The 23,206-nt window shown below is 41.5% G+C and overlaps 1 protein-coding gene across 8 annotated transcripts in view; it reads right to left on the bottom strand.

The window, feature by feature from the left end:
• sdk2b (sidekick cell adhesion molecule 2b) overlaps positions 1-23,206 on the bottom strand; it is a 293,816-nt gene that overhangs the window by 14,205 nt on the left and 256,405 nt on the right. For 5 of the 8 annotated variants that reach the window (XM_085416873.1, XM_085416876.1, XM_085416874.1 and 2 more), the window contains exons 15-40: positions 21,817-21,964; positions 20,311-20,451; positions 19,253-19,434; positions 18,629-18,744; positions 17,347-17,542; positions 16,868-16,966; positions 15,407-15,598; positions 13,014-13,135; positions 12,765-12,874; positions 11,843-11,993; positions 11,467-11,704; positions 10,593-10,708; positions 10,199-10,388; positions 9,940-10,038; positions 9,251-9,445; positions 8,336-8,537; positions 7,831-7,934; positions 6,695-6,765; positions 5,953-6,082; positions 5,233-5,289; positions 4,376-4,477; positions 4,056-4,171; positions 3,482-3,668; positions 1,846-1,983; positions 1,276-1,485; positions 1,070-1,195 (exon numbers count right to left, since the gene is read on the bottom strand). In XM_085416873.1, the coding sequence (XP_085272999.1) occupies positions 1,070-1,195; positions 1,276-1,485; positions 1,846-1,983; positions 3,482-3,668; positions 4,056-4,171; positions 4,376-4,477; positions 5,233-5,289; positions 5,953-6,082; positions 6,695-6,765; positions 7,831-7,934; positions 8,336-8,537; positions 9,251-9,445; positions 9,940-10,038; positions 10,199-10,388; positions 10,593-10,708; positions 11,467-11,704; positions 11,843-11,993; positions 12,765-12,874; positions 13,014-13,135; positions 15,407-15,598; positions 16,868-16,966; positions 17,347-17,542; positions 18,629-18,744; positions 19,253-19,434; positions 20,311-20,451; positions 21,817-21,964 (3,738 nt within the window). The remainder of the gene's footprint in view (positions 1-1,069; positions 1,196-1,275; positions 1,486-1,845; positions 1,984-3,481; positions 3,669-4,055; positions 4,172-4,375; positions 4,478-5,232; positions 5,290-5,952; positions 6,083-6,694; positions 6,766-7,830; positions 7,935-8,335; positions 8,538-9,250; positions 9,446-9,939; positions 10,039-10,198; positions 10,389-10,592; positions 10,709-11,466; positions 11,705-11,842; positions 11,994-12,764; positions 12,875-13,013; positions 13,136-15,406; positions 15,599-16,867; positions 16,967-17,346; positions 17,543-18,628; positions 18,745-19,252; positions 19,435-20,310; positions 20,452-21,816; positions 21,965-23,206) is intronic. The other 3 variants (XM_085416875.1, XM_085416877.1, XM_085416880.1) reach the window with 1 other exon arrangement.

The raw sequence follows: 23,206 nt of genomic DNA, 5'->3' as shown, positions 1-23,206 counted from the left end.
CATTGTTAACAGGCTGTTTGTTTGTTTGTTTGATACAAGGCTCCGGCCTGGCTGGCAGCTCCGAGGGTAATTGATAATTCTTAAAAATATTACACAATCCATCAATTTCACTGCTCTCGTAAAAATTTACAACCAACAAATTCTACAACATAAATAGCGGAGCAGCCATATTTCAAATGAAGCAGCGTTAGATGTCTTGCTGCTTGCTATGGAAATCATGCCAGAGATCATTTATTACACCCTGCTGCTTGTAAATAAATGTGTAGCTATGACTCCTTGATAGGGTACACAAATATAACCAAGTATGGATATAAATTTTTTATGTTGCTGAACTTTGACAAACATTTTTTAAAAAAACAGCGTAATTTGATCTAAAGGCAAAAATAACTTTTCAAGTAATTGGATACTATAGAAACTTTTCACCACTGGCATATGGATAAGGGGGATATGGGATATGGGATATGGGATATGGGACCCCCCCCCCCCCCCCCCCTCCATTTAATCTATACTGCCATAAAATACCTATCAGTCCTTGAAACCTTTAAAATGTAGGACTAGATAGCCTTTCCGATTCTCACTCAGGAGCAGTGAAACACATCTCTGCCTGTGAGTCACCTACCATCCATCACCCTCATTGCCATGCCAGGACTTGTCAATCACAGTTGAAACAGGATGCCAATTGTCTTGAATGTAGCGCCTGAATCAATAACCCATTAAAATGCCAGGGACACTGACTCCAGGGCAGCAGATGTTGACACTTTACACCACTTTCCTTAATCAAAATCTCACAGAAGGTAACATAAGGCCAGTGATGGGGCGATCCTGTAGAGCATGGAGTCTCCAAACGTCTTTCAAAAACATGCTTGCTTCCATTTGCACTCTTAGATGGAATCTCATGTCTCACAACCATATCAAATTGGGATATAGATTGGATATTTATTCTTAATATTTAGATATTAATTTCTAAGATTACAGCAAAATGTATTTTACAGTCCCCTTGGCTATGGATGGCTGACCCCTCTGATTCCCCAAGACCCCACTTTCAAAACCACTGTACTAAATCCCCTACCTGAGGGTCTGGCCTCAATTACATAGCGTGTTATGGGAGAACGTCCTGGGTCTCCAGGGGTCCAGTGAATGGTGAGGCCCGAACTGTAGCGCGTAATAAATGGCTCTCCAGGGGGTCCTGGGGCACCTGAGAAAGAATAACATAGTAATAAGTGTTTAAAGGGCTAGTGACAAAATGTCAGCTTTCCAAAACATCACTGCAACTACCTTCCCCTGGTCCTGTGGTGATATTTGCTTCCACCTCAGGCCCGTAGATGAAGGTCTTGGCCCGGATGCGGAAGTTGTACGTGACGCCATCTGCCAGGTCTCTGATCTTCAACCACAGAGGGCCGGTCCCCTTCACATCCACCGTCACTGTCTTACTGACGCCTGGGGGGGAGGGGGAGTGGAGACAGTCGGCACAGGCCACTGAAGACTCTAGACAAACACACCACATTTAAAGCAGGTCTTACACAGGCCAGGCAATGTGCAAGCACACCCAACATACGCAAATGCACACAGAAAGTAATGGAATTAGAAACATGTTTGCATTTTGGCACCGAAGCAGTGTATTATTTAAGATGATAGTAGTAGATATGTATAAGGTTGCAATGAATAATGAGCTGTTTATGTAATGGTTAGCGTAGCTCAAGAAATGCACATCACAAGATTGCAAGAAGGTCGACTGACACGCAAAAGCGTTGACTCTAAAACTTCAGATCTTGTAGTGTGCATTAAGCTTTTATAGCCAGCATCCATTTAGTGCAGAGAAAACTGACATTGTTAAGAATTTGTTACCATCTACAGGTGTGGAGGGTTCATAGACCAGACGGTAGCCCTCAATGATGCCGTTAGGGAAGGTGGGCTCGCCCCAGGACACATTGACGGAGGTTGTGGTCAGTTCACTGAAGTGAATGAAGCTGGGAGCACTGGGAGCTGAAACATACAGATGTCAAAAACATCTAAAATTTTTGTAGAATGACTCTGTCAAATAATAAAAAACAACCAGATGAGTGGATTGAACAAAAAAACAACCCTTGCTTCACTAGCCTTCAGTTGAACTTCTCTCATGAAATACCAAGTAAATTTTTGCACGAGCCATTTTAATGTCATGACATATATTTCTTCTGTCTGATCAATACAGTGGTCCTTCCCATGGTTACATCAAAGGCCTCAAACAGAGGCATACATCTCTAATTCAGTTTTCTCATCTGAACAAAAAGCCTTGTTAAGGGAATTCTTGAGGCTAACAACAAAATATAGATAAACGTGGAAATATCACAATTCTCCACTGGTGCTGTTTCTTGTTTCTATAGTAGAACTCTTCTGGAGGTCCAGAACCACTGCTGCAAGTCTGAGTCTCCGCGCATGAGCAGAACTCCACTGATTATATAAAAAAAACTTTTTGTTAAACTACATACAGATTTAAAGGTTCTGCATTGCTTACGTATACTTGTTTGACCTTGGGCAGAGCAATTCATAATCACAATGAACACTCTTTGCCTCGAGACCCCATTATAACAGGCTGAACTCTTGAAACCACTGTGCTGAGAAACACATTTTCCTCTGCTGCCTTTAAGCTTCTTGAGCAGGGGGTGAGACGCTTGCAATAGACAAAGCCTCTTTGTTTAAAAAATAAAAAGGGATAACTATCCTCCTAATGCATGCCACCCCCTTCCCAGCTTGTCATCTGTTTCCTCCTCTCAAAACAGCAAGCACTGGGGAAAACAGAGGATCTGTGCACACCTTCCTTTTTCCCCTTTTTACTAGTCTGGGACACAGTAGTAAAACGCATCAAAAATGGCTTTTTGGAAGATAAATATTGTTTTGACACATTTGCAGATGGGCACGGAGGTAGAAAGTCCCACGAGTCACAGAAAGAAGAAGAAGAACAAAGAAAGGGGGCAACGCACGGGGTCCTTTTTGATAAAGCATGCCTGGAGACTCAAAGCTCGCTGACAAAATTTTCATAGCATCAGACAAAAGATGAAATTCAGCAAGTAAGTTTAGAATGGGTTAGCTGATTAGAAACTTATGCTCCGTGTGTGGCTCCGCTAACATCGTTTGGCATGCTGCTGACAACAACGATTAGCATCATCGTCAAATCAAATTCTTTCCCCATGGCTGACTCATCCACTTTGAGAAAACTCTCAGGGTTCTCTAAACTAACATCGGTGCTGCCACCAGCACATAAATATGACAAATGAATAAACACGGCTGTACACGCTCTAATTTATCTGCTTTAGTCTTGTCACGATGTTACCACATTTGTCTTAAGCTTGTCTTTTCTTTTAGAAAACATCTCCATCATGTGTGCGTGCGTTATATACAGAAATATTTGTTTTACTACACTGCTTGATCCCGACTGTTGTGCTCTTTCATACTGATAAACGATTTTGTATAGCCACGTCTGGCGTCTAATTGTCACATTTACCTGCTTGCTGAGTGCGTCCCCTCGTTGGTGGGCTTCGGGGTCCATCCCCAGCGGCGTTGAATGGAGCCACACTGATCATATAGGTGGTGTAACCAGTCAAATTCTTCAGCTTCACCCCTCCTTCAGGCATAAACAGAGTCCGCATCCGCTCAGTCTCGTTCTTACGCTGGAATTCCCAAAAGTAAATCTACATGGAATAGCACAGACATAAATAAATATCTACAGATACTGTTCAGGGAATGCAGCAATTTCTGCTTCTATGAAACTCAGTCCCATTTCAAACTCCCCTATGGGAAATACACAATTATATTTTATTCCCTGCAAATGTTTTCTTGAGCAGCAGACGGAACCTTTTACTGAAACCCCCTCTGGAAAACGCTGTTCGCTAAAAGTGTAAAATTATCAATTTAATAGTGATTAACAACAGATGGATGTAATCTCATGTGAACCACTAAAATGTAAATATTTAATGATAAAAACAGAACACTGTTGTATTGTTACGCTGCACTCTAAAAGTGAGCCAGTAAGGCATGTTGAGCCTGTGCCAGACGCGGCACTTTGCAGAGACTCTGACCTTGTATCCCTGGATGTCTCCATTCTGTGCATCCACAGGTGGAGGGTCCCACGTCACATCCAGCTGGGTGGCTGTTGCGGACTGAATAGCCACATTCTGGGGCGGGGCCGTCGGCACTGTGACAGCCGTTCAGATATATCGCATTTAACGATGACGTTTTTCGATTTTAATATTTGTTTTCATTACTATGCTCATTGCGTTTACTAGGAAAATGACAGCCTCAAGGAGAAACTATTCAGTTAAAACTGAACAGACTTGGCATTTAAGAAAGATAAATGACCCCCCAAAATCTATTTGCCCATAAGAGGAAGTGTGCATACCTGCTTCTCCAACAAACACCTCCTGTGGAGGGCTGGTTGGCCCCTCACCCACGGCGTTGTACACACTCATGCGTATCTCATAACGCTTGTGTTTACTTAGCTCTGCAGTAGAAGTAAACAGTTTGGAATATAAGGTTAGGAATTATATCAAACACCAATCTGTGACATGTATGCAAAATCCCTACATGGGAATATCTTCCCATTTATGAAAGTCACCATTGCTCTGCAGTTAACTGTAAAGAGGTCTGCTGACCTCCTGGGGATCCATGTCTGCATCCCTACACCCCCCCCTCCTGGTGCTCCAAACAATTAGTTGAAGTAGAAAACGTAATAAATAGGATATGATCCCTGAATGGTTTCACACCCACCCACACAACAACACTACACGGAATTTTACACTGCTGCCCTCGGAAGACATTTCTATTTCAATTACAAATTCACAGAGTGACACTGTAATTATGAGTCTGTCGAATTGTGCATTGTGGGGGTACAGGAGAAATATGTGACCATCTGCTTTTGCAGTGCTCATCCAAATAAGCTGACATGTGCAAACCAAAGAGCATGCTGGACCAGGCACGCTTGTGTATTCAGTGTTCAAGAATTTCTATGTACAAAGCGCTCCACTGGCCTCAGTAGAAGTGTTTGTACCGAGCAATGTGATTATAAGCAGCCAAATGTTGTGTTAATTTGCTTAACACTCTGAGTTCTCTATTCTAGGAAGCCGGGCACTTGAGAAAAAAATTGAGATTCAAAAGGAAAATAGTTTTGGTTTTGTTTTTTCAACCTAATTTGTTTGCAGATTGAATTATTGTGTTTATATGTGTGCTTTCGAGAGGCAGAGAGATAACGAAACTTACTGTCTAACTCATACTGGGTGAGCGTTGAATCACTCAGATTTCGGAGGCTGTAGGGAGCTGCACAAAAAAAAGGGATAAAAAAAAAAGTCAAAATAAGAGCTGTTAAGTGGAGAGACAAAGGTAGTAGGGTTCAAAGTCAAAAATTTGCTGCTGTTAATGAGGGCAGCAACATTATTATAAGAAAAAACAACCCAATGATGGTGATCATAGCTCTGAATGAGCAACAGAGTGAGTCAACAAGAGGAAAATTATAGGCCAAGTTTCACAAAGCAGCAGAAAGAGAGAGGGCTCCAGAGTAAACCTAATAATAGCCTGCAGCTGATAACCACTGATCACAAGATGAAATGTTTTGCTGTGAAGTGTCAAGACCAGTGGGGAAATCTTGGCAACAGTATAGGCCTTTGTGAGAATTTTCCTCTAATGGAAAAGGGGCTGCTGACGCATAAAGACAGCATGTGAATAATCAACCATAACAGAGACTTATAATTATGTGTTACTGAAGTAAAGCGCAGGACTGTATTTCTTGATGTGCAATTTCTAACCTCGGTTATTTCTTTATGGTCTTTAAATTCATAATGTCACATTTCAAATCGCACACCGGAGAGTTCCAGTTAATGCAATATACCACTTGTTATAGTACACAATTCATTTTTCTTAGGATCCTATAGTGTAGGTGGTGGCATAATAAAATGTATTTTGTTGGTAGCAGTTATTTCTCACCAGAGAGCTCAGCCCAGGCGGATGCACTGTTGACTGTGTGAATATAACTGCGGAGACGGTCATACAGCAGCTCGCGGTATCGAATGCGAAAGCCCAGTAAGATACCATTTATCTTCTCCTCTGAGGGGGGCTGAGGAGAAAAATGCAGACTTACTGTTAGTCTAATGTAGCACATCACTGTACATCTGATACCTACAGATAGCCTGGAAGACTACATGCGATCCAAGTGATCCAACTCCTTTTAACAAGTTTTTTTCTTCACTGCTAAAAAACTGCCAAAACCCCCCCCCAGTTATTACTGACATTTGTCATTAACTTACCATCAACTAAGAAGATTTAGAGTAACTGTTATACACAGACAGAAAAAACAAAATCACGCCATGTCACACCAAGCTGAAGAAAAATCCCCTTTGATTAAACAATGAGAGGAACAAACCCACAGAAGAAAGAAAAAAAGCACAAGCAACTCTCGATCCTCATAAAGTCTACAAGTGTTCTCCATAAAACTAAAATTGTGTCTCAGAGCCTCCTGTTTTTCTTTTTATGACCTGTTAATTCAGGTGGGAATGCGGGTGAGGGTGCTTTTTATTACGCAGACAGTGTGGCAGTGTGTTTATCAGTCTATACTGTAAGTATAGGCCTTGCTGTTTGCTATCAAGCTCTCTTAGAAGCCACTTTCCCACACTCGAACAGATCACGAAGTTTGAAAACATATATATAAAGTTGTTTTGTTTGTTCTTACCTGCCAGCGGATCAGCACTGACGTTGTTGTGTATGGCGTGACAGAGAGAATCGAGGGCGCTTCGTCAGGCACTGGGGTAATAAAAGTGAAATAAATGAGCTAAATTGACCTGAAAATCTGCACAATTCAAGATGCTTAACCTATCCACGTGCAGTGGCATTCATGGAGCATAAATACACAACAGCCACAACAGAAGAACCATTGATGAGTCAGAAATAGCTGAGGGAAAGATCAGCAGAGTTTCTTGATTTGGATAAGCACCACTGGGCAAACTTTTGTTTTCTTTTATAAAGTTGCTCTTTTGTCTCATGATGGTGCAGTTGTTGTTGTCTTTGCCAGTAATGTCCAAATCACAGCAAAAGGCAAATTGATGCAGACATAAAACTGTTTTCACTATGATACAGATCAAAGTCATACCTCTGACTTTTTGTGTTTAAACTTAACCTACATTTTAAATAACAACTTGATACTATACACTAACATATAAAAGATGTCACAAAGGAATAGCTTGTTTTGTGAAAATGAACACTAGCGTTCACACTGGCTGACAGCTTGAGAGTGTCACTAAATGAAAATGACCACATTCACCAAGAAAGTGTCTTGCACAACACACCATAAATGTGCCATACATCAATATGACATGCATACATTCAAAAAATTACATACGAGTAAGCTTTAGAGGCACTTCTTATTAGCTACAGAGCAAGCCAGACAAGACATTTCCAGCTTTATACCAAGTTTGTGCTTAAGGATGAGTCACACAAGAGCAAAAATAGATGTTCAAAAAAGTTTATTTTTGAATAACTTGCAGTCGGCAGCCAAGTTGTCCCAAACCACTTTGTTGCCAAGCAGTTGTGGTAACCAATTGGTTGTCCAGACGTTAAGCATGTAACACCCTCAACCTCTGGGCCATGTTTAAGTGCAAGGTGATTGCACAAGTTGGCTGGTCACAGGAAACCTGTCTCCAAACAAGCACGTTTTGACTTGAACTTGGACTCTTTTAGTCTTACCTTAGTTAACAGCAATCAAAAATAGACCCACTTCTTTCTGATCAAGGTAAACGATGCATCATGTCATCAGATTTTTATGCTGTAAACGATGAGAATAAAGATTTTTGCTCATCGTGTTACTCTTACCATCCTGTAGAGTTGTGATTGCTTCACTTTCCTGACTGTACTCGCTGTCCCCTATGTCATTGGTGGCTTTTATTCTGAACTGGTAAGATGTGAAGGGTTTCAGCCTTAGGGATGAAAGCACAGAAAAGCACATCAATCTTTATCACAAACTGCAGCATTGAAACTTCAAACTTTTTAAACTCCATACATCAAAAAGAGAGTCTCACTGCGAGGTTTAGAAGCAAACTATTAGGCATACTTTAAACCAAACTGGAACCTTAATGGCAAATACAGTTTCACATTTGTACTTGCCAAATGCATTTCCATCGTTTACGTTCCAAACTGCAATCCTCTGGAAACATTATTCTTTAAAAGAACACATTTCTTATGCCAGCTATTCAAAAGGTAGGGGAATATTAAAGAGGAAGCGTCAGCAAGAAGTGTGAGAACACATTTGTTCTAATAAAGGGAATGTGAAAATTTACACCTTAACGTAACCAGATGTCGTTACTTGATGATACTCTACCTGGATACTATGTAGGTTGTGGCCTCGTGGCTGACAGATGCTGAGTGGACCGTCCAGTTGCTTTCAGGAAGCTCTCTTAGCTGGACCGTATAGTAGCGCACGGGGGACAGGCCGTCACTACCAGGCTCCCATGAAAGCAACACCTGGCGAGCCTGAACGTGTTTTTGAGGAACCAGGGGGCGGCTGGTAGGCTGAGGACGAGCTGGAGCAAAAACAGAGGCAAGTAAGGGAAAGAGAAACGGGCAACGGAATACAAGGACGACTGCTGTGTGCGCATGTGACACATGAATTGGGACAAACTGAGTGTTTGGAGAAGTTGCAGATGTGCGGGGGAAAAAATTGGAGCTATTAGAAACAGTTTTTTTAAAATATACTTCTTGTTTTCCATTTACTCATATTTGCATGAGCTATGTAGAGCTGACAAGAAAGAAGAAAGTGTGATTCTGGTGCTGGAATGAAAAGTAGCTGAGAAACTAAAGTAGCATAGTACACGATCCACAACATGCCTTGAGGGAAGCAGATGGACTGATGCATTCTCACAATGACATCAGAGTGCTTCAATAAATACCCACAGGGCACAGACACTCCTCTAGAAAACACATCTGCTCGCTGAACTGTTGACTGGAAATGAACTAAGTGCAACAAAGGCTTAGTGCAGCTCTCTGCATGTTATGCCATTACGGAGATCATACACATGTGTCTGTTCTCAGGTCTCAGCACCATTTATACAACTGTTACTATATTTCCTGCATTGTTAGAGAAATACAAATTATGTTGCTACTACGCTTCCAAACACCACTTCATCAGCATCAGATGAAACATTTTATTCATATTCTCAATTAAATTGTTGTTTTTATGACTCCCCCACATATCCAGCGCTCGAATATGTCAGTATTAAAATCCACATCGAGTTACCTCTTTTCTCCGTGGTAACCACGAGCGCCTCGGCCGCCTCACCCCAGCCTTTCCTTGTCTGTGCCGTGATGCGAAACACATAGACAGTTTCTGGCTTGAGGTTAGTCACCATGTACTGGCGGGCGCTAGGGTTCAGCACATCCACTGTGGCTGTGTTGCTATTGGTAGAGTTGAGGTGGTAAGTGATCTGGTAAGCTGGAGAAGAGACAAATGGTCTTAATAAAGCTGTCAAAGATGCTCTGGGTTAGAATGAAACATGTATTTCAGTGGTATCTGAAGAAACAGTTGTTTATACTGTTAATAAAAGGGAAATCAAGCTGCGCTGCAGACAGCTGTGTTCCTTCTGACAGGATTTCATTAGCATCTGCTCCTCTATGCTACTTTGTAGGTCTGTCACACTGGACAGTTTAAACTAAATTATCCAACAGATGTTTAATGGAATAAATACTCACAAGGAAATCCCCAGTAAGCCAACAAGAGAATCCCAGTCCCTTTACTGCAAACCGGAAAATAACAAGACTTGATTTCCCCCAACGAATACGGTCTAATCCACTTAGTTGGGGAAAAAAACCCAAATCAAAGTTTGCAAAAGTATGTTTACAATGATTGGGAGCAAAAACTGTTGCCATTGATTTCTAGAGTAGAATTAGGGGCCAAATCTTAATAAAAAACATTTTGTATGTACTAACCAAGTATAATGCCATTCGGCTGGGCAGGGGACTGCCAAATAAGGCGGACTGAGGTGGTCCGGACTTCAGGGAACAGGATACCCACTGGAGGTCCTGGGACTGTGAAGACCACACAAAGATTTAAAGTTTTTTTAGACATAACATATAAGTAGCCCCTCCCTTTTCTTAATTCTCTTACCAAAGTATTCAGCACAATATCAATTGCTATTTATTTTTACATAATTGGAATGCTCAATCTTGCTCTATCCTGTGTTCCTACCATCATCCAGGGTCCTTTCAAGAATAGGTGGAGAGCTCGGCCGTCCATCTCCAATCCGTGTGAATGCCAGAACTTGGATCTCATAGAGCACATATTTCCCCAGACCAGTCAGCTGGACACTGTGAGTGGCATTCCCCTCTACTGTCCAGAAGTGGACTGGACTGTCCGAGTCTTTTTCTTTATAAACCACCTGACTCGGTGAGGAGACAGGAGAAAGAGGTTGGGAAAAGTGAATGTGGAAATTAAGTAGGACAAATAGCCTCAAAAACCGCAACCATGCTGTGTATTTCACAGCTTAAAAGAAGCTCAAGTTTTTTCCAAACTAATTAGATGCCTCGGAAAGCTCAGTAAATAAAAGGTGTATAGCTGCCAAATATAAAAAGCAGAAATAGACCTTGTAGCCCAGAATGAGCCCATTCCTGTCCGGCTCTGGGACTTCAAACCAGCGCACCAGGATGCTGCTTGAAGTAGTTGCAAAGGCAGAGACGTTGGTGGGACCACTGGAGGGAACTGGGAACAATAAAGAGATTAGAGGGCTGGATAGTCTACTGTTTGCCACATATTCCAAAAAGTCTGTCATATATGCTGTGTATGAGGGCAATTACTGTACATACGGATCTAAAATAGAGAAGGATTTATTATTTGTGTTTGCGTATGCACACAGAAGCTTCTATTATTTTGGCTTGGTGGAAAAAACCCTCAAGAATAGGGCTCTTCTCCTCCTTGGCACTCATCCTTGGACAACATGCCTGATTCCTAATAATTTGCTGGAGTATGGGGAAAAAAAGAGCGCAGGAATTCCACATTTAAGTCCATGTGTTCTCAATTTCCTCAGACTCCATTCTTAGCTCCTTCCATGTCTTTCTGTCCAATGCCTGGTGAAAGCGTGAAAGCAGACGCAAGAATGGAAAAGCAGTGTCTTTGCTTATATTAAAGAGGCTATTAAAAATACTCTAGCAGGGCATCTGAGCAGGAAACAATCTGCTCATGGATTTACCATATGGCAAAGTGTTAAGTGTTTGTTTGACACCTCTAATATGACTAATAATAAAGATATTCAGCACAGATGCTGCAAATACAGTATCACAGAAGTAATCAGCGTGTTTTTATTTCTGGGTTGTGAAAATGTGTTTGATGTTCACACAAATATGTGTGAGGCAATTTAGGAATTTGACCTTTAACAGAAAAAAGAAGATTTGACTAATCTAATGAAGTTTGTGCATTACTTTTCCAAACAAAATAGCGTTTTTCCACAGCGTGGAACTCACCAGACTCCCGTGTCCTGCCTCTGACCGGTTGGCTCCAGGGTCCCACTCCAATGCCGTTTACAGCCTGGACCCTGACCTCATATTCTGTCCACTCCTCCAGGTCCTCAATAGTAAACTCTCTCTCCAGACGGTCGGTAATAACATGGGTGAGTGGATGGCCCTGTGAGCCTGCACGGGAGTACTGAACCCTGTAGCCCACCTGCTCTGCATTCCCATTATATTCCCATTCAGGCAAAGGCTGAGGGGAAGGAGATGGTGTTCACATTGAGAGAGATTGGACTGACTAACAGGCCTGTTTCCTTCAACTCATCAAGTTTTTCTTACAGTGTGACATCACTAACAAAAACTGGCATTTTAGAAAAAGATTTCTCCTTACCATCCATCGTAACCAGAGGCTTGTTTCACTAGCGGTGCGCAGGGTGACGTTGGCAGGGGCCATGTCGGGAGGAGCTGGTAGGGTCTGAATTTTTCTGGAGGGCTGACTGGGAGGACTGGTACCCACTATGTTCACCTGACGCATCCGAAACCTGGTATATGGATTTGAACATCATAACATGAATCTCGCTTGAGAAAACACTTACTTGATTTCAGCTGTAGTCCTGAAACTGGGAATCTGGCAGCTTAAAATGAACCTGCAATGATCAGCATTATAGTCGCACTTGCATCCTCTTACATGAGGCTTATTGCATTTGAACAAGATCAGAGCGCTGAATATGAATAAAGCATGAATATGCTGTGGGGGGCTTATTTGCGTTATGGCCTGAATATGCAAAACAGCAATTTTTTTGCATTTAACTATATTGAAATGAAAAGTGGCAGCGCTGATGTTGGAATGATGAGAACTATAGCTGTTGTGAGCCTTTAGGGATTGGCTCAGTGAAATGCTAATTGCTTATATTGAATGCGATCGTGAAAAACAAGCCAAGATAAAAATCAGGCATACACTTAAAAAAAACTTTTAAAATAAGCTTGAATTCAAATTAAAGGAAAACATAATAAGATAAGCTGCTGGGACATGCTGAAATGAAAGTGCACATACACAAATGGCACATGATTACTTTCAATTAAAACTGGCATTGTTAAGTTGTTAACACTAATACTGATGTGACTTTGTGTGTCTGTACAAAAGTACAGTGCAGCAGATCAGTTTTTATTTGTTCTTTTCAGCATGTGTTCTGCCACAGGAGAATGTGTACTGAGGTGAATGTGTAGTATGTCTGCAGAAGTACTTTGTATTTAATAATTTTGGAACTCAGGTACACAGTAAAGATTCACAGAAACAAGTTTCCAGTAATTACCTGTATGAGGTATATGGGTTGAGACCTGGCACCTCTAAGGAGCGAGCCTCAGGTTCGTTGAACACCTGGTGGACCATCAACCAATCCTCATTTTCTCCTACTGCACCCACCTGGGAATAAGACAACAGATGAGTCAAATACTGCACCTCTCTTTCTGAGGAACCGAGGAAAGTAGTGAATTTTTACTGAACTTTTTAAATATAACTAAAAAACAAATAAATTATTAGTTCCAGTTAAAATCTGGCTCACCTGGGCCTCCACTAGCCAGCGGGAAATGGAAGTTTTGCCATCATAGCCAGGTTTGAACTGCAGGTTGATGGAGCGTGGGCCAATATTGGAAATTGCCATGTTGGTAGGAGGGCCAGGAAGCTCTGTGAGGAAGCAAAAAACAAACACACAAAACAATTAAAAGAGTCACATAAAGCAATAACTGGGCTGATATTACTATGTCACTGGAGAATGTGCACTAAGATATGGATATTTTTCTCTTGCTGCCTCTTCCACAGGGCAAGTTGTTGAGTCTGTGGACTACATAGGAAAATCCATCAACCACAGCACCCTCTTGTGGCAGAACAGATACTGCACACATATATTTCTCTGCTATCTCATCCTATTCTCTCCAGAGTGCTCCCACCTTCAGCCAAGACACCAAAAAAGAAGATTAGATTTGGAAAAGATGCTTACACACAGTACACAGATAGAGACAATGCCATGAATGTCAATTACACTGCAGTTATCTGGATATATGATTCAATCTGATATCCTACTTGTTTACACTTGAGCTAAATAAACAATAAGAATGGATTATTCACTGGTAATCCTGGAGAAGGGGGGGGCAAATCTGAAAAAGGTGAATTCAAAGAACAGCAAGAAAGCATTTTTGCGTATATGAATATCAACACTTTTTGTGCTTGTCTAGGTAGGATTGGATAATTTATGCGAGTGCAAAAACGGATTCATTATTCATCATTTTTTACCTCATACTTTTTAAAATATTAAACCTACTAGGCAATCCCCTCTTCCCAAAGCGCAATATAGTTAACATAAATTCTAGTTGAAGACATTAATCCAAACCATAGCCCATCGGTATGACCCAGTATTTTTTGAAAAAAAGATATCATCATTGCCACATGGGGATACTAAACTGTTTTTTCCAAGATTGCTTAAATGTGAATATATTCAATCATAATGAAATGCAGATTATGTGTCGCTGTAAAATGACCACCTCTAAATTATTTGCATGACTGATTACTAAGGCTGCTTTTAGCTGGGTCATTACAGTACAGTTGCAGGCACATCGGCGTTTTCTTTATACCTATACAATGGGAGTAATTGCTATTCTGAACGTAAGTGCTACACTGAGGCCTGTTCTCAATAAAACAGCCTGTCATTTCACAGGTTTCACAGATGTACAGCCTCTAAATGTAGCTCCAGTAATTGACGTGGGCATTGTGTTTCTGTTGCACCGTTTTGCAAATATGAAATCATTAAACACTGTAATCGTCCTTAATGCTATCGAGGGAGCTATTATTTCACGAATGTCGGGGAGATACGTGCATGTGCAGGTTTTTGTTTTTTTTTTGCTTCTGTCCTAGATGAGGTGACCGGGGTCAGATTTCATTGTGTCTGGCGCCAGACAACATTGAGTGTACGCACCGAGTTCAATGCGTGACAGTAAATCTACGGGAAGGGAAGGTTCAGTAAAGGTCCCCAGTTGCTCATTAATTTGAATAAAGACACAATTTTGACTTGAGAATTAATTGAGCTTGGAAAGGTTTTATGATTGTTAATTGGAACTGCACACTGCCTGAGAATGAAGGCATGCGGATAAAGGTAGATATTGTCTGAGTATGTAAAAAAAAAAATGCTATGGCACTTGTAATGTCAATCAATTTTTCTAACACTTGCTTTTTGCAGGTATCATGTAAAAGCGTACTTTCATTCACTTTCACAACATGCCACCACCTCTCCTCAAAATAGACATGAACCGTTAACAGATTTTACAGGGACTACTAGGATGAGTGATACTTAGCCTCAACACAATTGTGTAACGTCTTCTGTTCCAGAGGGCGCTCTCCAAGTACGGAAAAAATGAATGCTGACGATGTCTACAATGAGACTGAATGAACATCGAAACAGGAGCTGCCAATACAAACTGACATTTTGGAGAGGGACTTAAGTGGGCGGGCACAATTAAAGATGCAACTGCAATGTGAGAAATGTAGAATCTAGTGTGTATCCATTCTCACACATGAACTTTAGACAGTGTCAGAAAAATCTGGAAAATTGTCTTTTGTTTTTTGGGGGAAAGCGTTCTGCCGGAGGAGCTGACCACTCACAAGCTGTGAAGTCACTGAACTTTCAGTGCTTTTCTCATACTCGCAAGAATTGATGCAAGATGACACCACACAGGCTTGTAGTATGAGCTAGGAGGTTAAAGACTATTTAACATTCAATATACTGCAGTAATTTGTGTTGTCATGTGCACCTCTGCCTGGTGATGTTTGGAAAAGTTCAGTGCTGCAGTTCATGTCTAAAAGCTGCTTTTTTTTTTTTTTTAATTACTCTTTCATATCATCTGGAATAAAAAATTTTGGGCACACAGGCTCTCATGTATCTGTAGTGAATGCTTGGTTACTAACCTGGTGGAACACCAGAGGAAATGGTGGAGGAGGACAGCACGCCCTGGCCCTTGGAGGTCATTCCTCCCACTTCAATAGTGTAGGTGGTGAGAGCAGTGAGCCCGGTGACCCTGTACTCTAAGGTGACATTGGGCAGGTAGTGGGTGACTCTGGTGTTTGTTCGGTTGTACTCCTCCCAAGAAATGCGGTAACCTAAGGAGAGGCAGTGATGAGTGGACACGGACAGAAAATCCTCCAAGGGAAAATCTGACAGCAGTTTTACTACAATAGCAACTCCAGGCTTGCGTGCTACAGGGCAAGCTAACAGAAATATTAAATTAACTTCATCAAAAATTGAATATAGCAAATTAAATAAGCCTGTGATTATACCTCCCTGCACTCACGCATCCTCCGCCCACTCCCATACACACATACAGACACACATGCTCACCCGCTCAAAGTTAATGCAATTTGCTCCTTGGCCAGCAGCTCTTTTCATGTGATTGCACAAAGCATTAAGCAGCATTTCTTGCCAAATCAATAATTTCACATGGCATGTCAGTGTTTGTCTCCTGGGAGCGTGCAACACATTGAAATGTTGGAAAATACTTTACAACATGCTGCTAAATATCAAGCTGTGCAAACATTTAACAATTTGTTAGCTAGATTCTTTAACGTAATACTCAAGAAAAAACATTCTGCATGTGAGTCGATGGAATGAAAGATTTACTGCACATTAAGCGACTGATAAGTCGATGGCGTGGTTGCATGAAAAATAATAGAAACAATATATTGGCCAGTATTATAGAAAAATCACTGAGTAGTAGGGAATGTAATTTTAAGAAAAGCCAAATAACCATTTCTGCACTCTTACCACTGAAAGATTCACTTTAATGATCTATCTCATCAGTCAATGTGATGTTTTATTGGTCTTTATTATGTCTGATAATTTAAGGACTTTTTGCCCTTTTATTACTATACTGTTTCATACTAAAATGGTCACATTTCTGTATATTTCTTCTACGATTGCAAAAGACTTGAGCAATGCCTCTCGAAGGGAGCCTTATTGAGAGATATTTCATATGGAGAGCTTGGGAGAGGAGACAATGTTGGCTGAAAAATGTCATTTTTCAAATATTCTTCTCTTTCTTTCTTTTTTTTTTTTTCTCAAGTGTTGTCTTATTGCTGGTATATTCTGTCTGTGGCTTGGGAAGCACTATGTGCATGAACCCCCACAAAAAACAAAGAAAAACAACAACTAACGATAAAGAACCTCTCCTGGGCTGGCTTCAGTAAATGAGTTCAAGCAGCTGCAATATAAAACCAAATCCTCCGGTCTCAGTTCAACCTGAGCACTGCCTCATGCGACTGGTGTCTGTCAACCCAACTCTGACAAATACCACCTTGGAAAAAAAAAAGGTGCTATTTCTCACCTTTTCTGCCTCTGGCTACAAGTATAATTTGGGAGTTATGTGAATGTACCCGTGAGAACTCCATTCTTCTCGCTGGGCTCACTCCAGCTGACTTTGAGTGAAGTGTCCAAGATCTCGGTGAAACTCAGATGACCCACTGCACCGGGGGCTGAATAGGAACAAATAAGAATAATGAGCACGCCTAAGAGGCTTTGAGCCACAGCTGTACAGGTGATTGACTAGGATCTGGAAATAGCCACTCATTGCTGACATCTTAAGAGTTTGGATTTTAAAATTTGAAAAAAACGAAGAAAGAAAAACCCGTGAATATGAGCCGGGGTACACTGGGAATTTTTACCACTTCGCAAATATTCTGTAAAGAACTATATCCCAATTATGATGATGCCGAATATACTCATTCATTAGCACTTTTCTACAACTCCTTACTACATGAATAATAGATCTTGCCCAAAGGATGTGTTACTGTGAGATGCATGTGTCCCCATGCCACCGTGGGAGAGGCAAAAGTGTGGAAGAAAAGTCACTTACTGTCCTCGTGCGTCCTCAATGCTTTAGGCGGGCTGCGGGGGCCGTCTCCGGGTGTGGTGAAGCACAGCACAGAGGTGTAATACTCGGTGAACTTCTTCAGACCTGTCACATATCCCACATGGACGCTGTCCTGGAAGTTCGGTCGTACTGTTACCATGGCAACTTCGTCATCCTTTCCAGGTTCCCAGGCCAGCAACTAAAGTGGGGGGAAAACAATGTAAAAACAAAAGAAAAAAATAGAAAAAAAGAAAGGAAATTACCCACACGGTTGAAAATAAAGCGACTAATCCTTTTTCTTCTGTAATAATTCTCACAAAACTAACAGTAGTGTCTCTCTGTGGTGGTCCTAAGCCACTCCGAGGAGAGATTTGGCATCATAGCTCTCCCAAATATATTTAGAAAAATGCCCTAAAGAGGTTTTGACTGGGGGAGAGTGACTGAATAACTCCGCCAATGTAGGCTCAAGAGAGACATGATAGCATCCCATCATTGCACACCATATAGCATCTACAAATGGGGTCTGGATTGACCAATTAGCTGCTTGGTAATGAGTCCCAATGGTTGTCTATTGGGTTGTTTCCAGTTTTCAGAGTGAGCGAGCTTCCAGGGAAGTAAAGAATTGGCTAGAGGATGTCAGCGGGATAAATGCTTGATTGTCCGCCTTCATTTTCCAGCTCTCTGTTCTGCTTTTGACACACTTTCTATCACCGCCCACACTATCTACCTCCCCTTTTCTCATTGCTTCTTAAGTCTCTTTTCCGGGAGAAAATCCTGGTATTTAAAATTCAGATTGGGTCTTTACAGTATGACCCTTCCACCAAGCTGACTAAGACTTGTGGACTGTCATTCAACAGACAGACAAAAAGAGAGAGAAGAAAAACCCAAAAACATAATTAAGTCTCAGTGGAGTCAGCAGAAAAGTACAACTGCACCATGGATGCAGTTTTGAGAATCCCTGTGGGCTACATTTATTCAAGGTGCACACAAGAGGGGCAGAGATAGCCTACATTTGAGAGCGTCTGACAAAATAATGAAGACATTTATCATTATGGGCACGCAGCCTTACAAAGTTACATATGAGAAATGGTCGTGAGGATAAAGAGAATGACCTCAGACTGACAAATCGGTGAACAGAATCCATTGTTCACACTGGCACCAAATGTCGTTAACCCCCCTGGCTTTTCAATCCCCTGTGCTACATGTAATACTACATGCTCAACTGTGACAGGTCTGCCAAGTGGATGTGATGACTGGTGGTGTTGACACTGCGGCGTCTACTGACCTTGTAGCCCTGGTTAATGCCATTGATGAACTGGGGGTTAGGGGCTGTCCACGTAAAACGGATAGTTGTTGAGTTGACCGACTCGGCCTGCACGTTGCCTGGAGCTATGGTGGGCACTGGGATGGATGAGGAGAGGAAGAAAAAGTGAGACAGAGCGGAAGAAAAAATAAAAGAAGAACAGAAGGCAAAAAGCAAGGGTGTGACAATGCTTTTCAATTCGCTGTTGGAAGTCTGCCTGCATCTGTTTAGATGTCAGTATTGATTGCTGCTGCGTAGGTCAGAGCAGATACCACCATTACTCTCTCTCTGGTACTTAAACCTTACACCAGAACTCTTTGTGGGTTTGTTTGCAGTGGTGTGACCTATTTATGGGTTTTAGAGTCACATCATTGTGTTTCTTACAAAGAAGATAACAGTTAGCACTAGCTTTTAGAGCTGATTTCAGTAATATATATGCAGAAATAAAATAAAATGAAAGATTTACACTGTATTTGTAAGATACTGAATGCTTGATTGACACATCTTAAAGATAAGCTTGACTGAATTTAGTAAAAAATAATATACATGCATGCTCACTGAATAATGGGACATTAAATAAGAAGGAAAGAGCTATTGAGTGCTTACCTCCTTGCAGGGTCCACTCAGTAACCTTATGGCTGAAAGTGCCCAAACCTGCCCCATTGTAGGCAGCCACCTCAATCTCATAATTGGTCCAGATGATGAGGTCTTCCAGCAGCAGTGTGGTCATATCTGGGCTGGAAATGTTCTTGATTTGGTAGTCCACAGGCAGCCCAGTGAGACGATACCTGTGATAGACATGTATAAACTTGTTGGACTATTCAGAAGATTGGACACCTGTTCTGGATGAGAGTCCATGTGTTTGCAGATTTTGTACCTTATCTCTGACAGTTTAGTTGTTTCACTGACAAAGACATTACTATTTTACCTGAGCCCAGCAGTGCATTAGAATCCCTGCTAGGGGGAGACAAAGCACTAGCCAACAAGCAATTAAAAACTGACAGCACTGACTGTTGTCTGGAAAACACCTGCTGTTTTATTTGGATGTAATGAATAAAAAGCCTGACAGAAAACCAAACTAATTACATGCCTACAGGATTTACAGTCAGTTTGGCATATTGCTGACTTTACCTAATAGACTTGCTGAAGTTTTTTTTAAGTCAAATCAGCCATTAAATTTTGTTTTGTTTTGTTTCCTCACAGACAAGATATGCATGTATATCTTTAAATACAGCGGTAAGGGATGTAAAACATACTCCAAGTGAGCTGCTCCTAGTAGTTTTCCACTCCAAAACCAAAGACATAAATTAAAATAGATGGATCAATAATATATGCACTGGTAATAAAGTTAGAAGAATATTTTACACTGTAGAAAAGCATTTAGACTTCTGTCTGTTCAGAAAGAAAGTGCAAATGCAAAATATGAAGGTCACAAATCAAAAACGAAATCCATCATCACGTAAGAACACTGACAAAGGAAGCACAATAGATGTGCACACCACTTTGTAGCTTCCTTTAAATATAAAATATGATCAAATTTCTATTACACTGACTTGAGAAAGTACTTGGAGTCCCTCATTTTAAAACATGGACCATCAACACTGTGTAAATTCTAACCATTCACATAAATGTAAGAGACAGGGAGGTGTCTGTGGAGATTTTACCGAACGATGTAGCCTCTGAGGATGCCGTTCTGGTGGCTTTCCGGTGGAGGCTGCCACTGGATCATGATAGATTGGTTGGTCCGACCACTAGCAATGACATTTTGAGGAGGAGCACTGGGGGACTCCTCTGGGAGAGAGACCCTGCAGAACACACACACAAATATTGCACTGATAAGACATTATATTAAAACCACTAACATGTGATAACTCGTGTGTAACACCAAACATCTATTTCTGCTGTCTGCTTTCTGCTATCTTAAGCCTCAGTAAAGTTTGCAAGGATTTTGAATTGGCAAAGGGTCGTTGCTGGTCTCTAAGCATGTGAGATGGGGGGCTTTGGGTCCTGGCAGTCATGTACCAGCCACGTAAACATTTCTATAGACCCAGCGCACACATACAGTCCTTTTCTCAGCATAAAATCTTGCCCCACAAAAACCCTTTCAGGAATAGCTAAAGGAATAGGAATCCGGTGGGATGCACTGCAACAGGTTCAGTCCACAGAGGTCCCACTCACAAAGGTCTAAAGCAACCCCAGAGATCTCATGTCTATACCTTAATAGGTCAGAGCTTGTTTCAAGGGAGACCAATGAGTTATTAGGCAGGCAGGATTTTAGTTTTAATGCTCCAGCTACTCGATGCAGAAGTTTAAAAAATGAAGAAATTCCAGCTGAAGCATTTCCCCGTACAATATCTTCTGTCTCATAACTGTGTCCTTCCATATCCTTTTGTTTGTGAAAAAACTGTCACCGTTTCTTGTTTGCTTTTGCTCTCCGAAATACGTGCAATACTCACCACCTTGAAATCACCTCTGAGGAACTGAAAGGGTACCTAGGCTACCTAAAAGCTATATTTCTACTGTAATAAAACACCCCGTGTGTCTGGGGAGAAAATGTGTATGAGAGATGGGAGCGAGATCACTGGCACTAACTGTCCCAAATGGTCTCGTGGAGAGTTCTGTGCTGCACCCCCCGTGACACACAAATGAAGCTCCCTATGGCTCTCCTATGGCTTGGGAGCTCCCAGCAGGAGGCAGCGTGACAGACTGGTGGAGGAAAAGAATGGAGGCAAGAAGGGATAGGGAGAACAATCAGTGCTTGAAGTTGTGTGAGGCCACAGAGAAGCCAACAGCGGTCTCGCCTCAAACCTAAATCCTCCCTGTGGCTTTCAGAGTCAGTAGGTGTTTGTGTGTTTGAAAATGCGCGTTTGAAAATGCGTGTTTACATGCAATTGCGCACGTTTGTATGTGTATTCTCCTCGGGAGGCTTACATGTATATCCCTCTTCTCTCGACTCTTGACTGAAGGGATCAGTCAATCCGGTTGTCTAGGAAACAGATCTCATATACACAATGTACTGTTTACTAACAACCAACAAAGTCCTGTTTTGACTCTTGTTTTTTGACATTGCTTAGGTTTCTCACTGCTACTGCCAATTAAATGGTGTGCTGAAAGGGACAAAAAAGCTTTTAAAATGTTGATGTGAGATATAAAAAGTGTCTTTAGCTCACCGGTCTGTCTCCTTGCTAAACTGTCCCTTTCCCACATCATTAACAGCACAGAGGCGGAACTGATAGGAGCGAGCTGGGATCAAGCCGTTGACCGTCACTGCTGTGGACTCTGGTTCAATATTGGCCAGCAGGATGGCCCAGGGAGCATCTACAAGACAGAAAATCAACTTTTACACCTTTTTTCCTACATGCGCATCCACACAAATACACACCTGAGTTATTGCTATTGTTCCATTCAGGAAGGAGTGCTACATTCCAAGGAATTTCACCAATATCAAAAGGGATTTTCAATTTAATGCCTTCCAGTCATTTTGTCTTAGAAGGTTTTAAAATTCAATTTAATGAAACAAACCAAGCAATGGTTGAAAAAACAAACAAACCCAAAATAGAAGAGCAATAACAGTATTGGTACCCACAGGGAAACTTGGTCTCTGCATTTAAGTATTAGGAGCAGAGAGCAGCTGACATACAGCACCCTGAGACCAACTCCAGATTTAAGCCAGTGCATTTATCAAGGGGACAACAACAGCAGAATCAGCCTAGCATGTTTTTTGATGGCAGGAAAACCTGGATCCTCAGTTATTCAGGGACTTCTTCCAAATTGGCAAACCATTAATGTTAATACTGTTTACCTCACCTTCCTGTTCTCTTTGATTCTACAAAACAATACAAAGCAAAAGTCCCAAAAGCATTGTTTCCGTTTCCCTCTTACTCCGTGACACTGACAAATACCAGTCTGCTCGTGTAGCTCAGCTTACAAGATGGCAGAAAAGAGAGAAGCTGTGGAAGTATTTACTTTATTTTGAAGACGAAAGACACAACAGTGAAACTCTAATTGCGTGCCTGGGTGATAATAAGTGTCAGCTGCACAGAGTTCTACTTCAAATTTAATAACGGACACCTGCAAGATTAGCACAGACGCTCCACAACGCCGGTGGCCCACGGAGGAGGGAAATGATGCTGGTGCAACAGCTCTGAAACGACAGCGGCTAGTTTTTAGTTCGGCTAAAGCAGCAAGTCAGAGGAAAATTAAGAAGCTTGGCGCTAGTAATATGACAGAGGAGATGCTACCGGTGTCTACTCGCTATATGCAAAAGAAGGCCTGTAGGCTATATGAAAGTGTTCCAAAGAGGTGTTACGCTGATGTTATGCCAGTCGAACAAATTGCTTATACCGGCATTTGTTCTGCATCGGGTTACTTTTCAATGGTAATCATGTCATAATGAAACTTTTATGAGTGTTATAACCCGACAGTGACAAGCCCCTCGTTTCAGTGCATTTAATTCAGCAATGCAAATTGGACAGAGCGACTGCGCTATAGTTACAAATCCATGCTGAGCCTAAAGGCAATGATGGACATTTCTAATTAGTGATATTGATCCTGATCTCA

This window comes from Rhamphochromis longiceps, linkage group LG8 (assembly GCF_057381845.1).
Source record: "Rhamphochromis longiceps isolate RC_006_pf linkage group LG8, R_longiceps_female_GT1.1, whole genome shotgun sequence".
Lineage (NCBI taxonomy): Eukaryota > Metazoa > Chordata > Actinopteri > Cichliformes > Cichlidae > Rhamphochromis > Rhamphochromis longiceps.
This window is presented reverse-complemented; position numbering and strand designations above follow the sequence as displayed.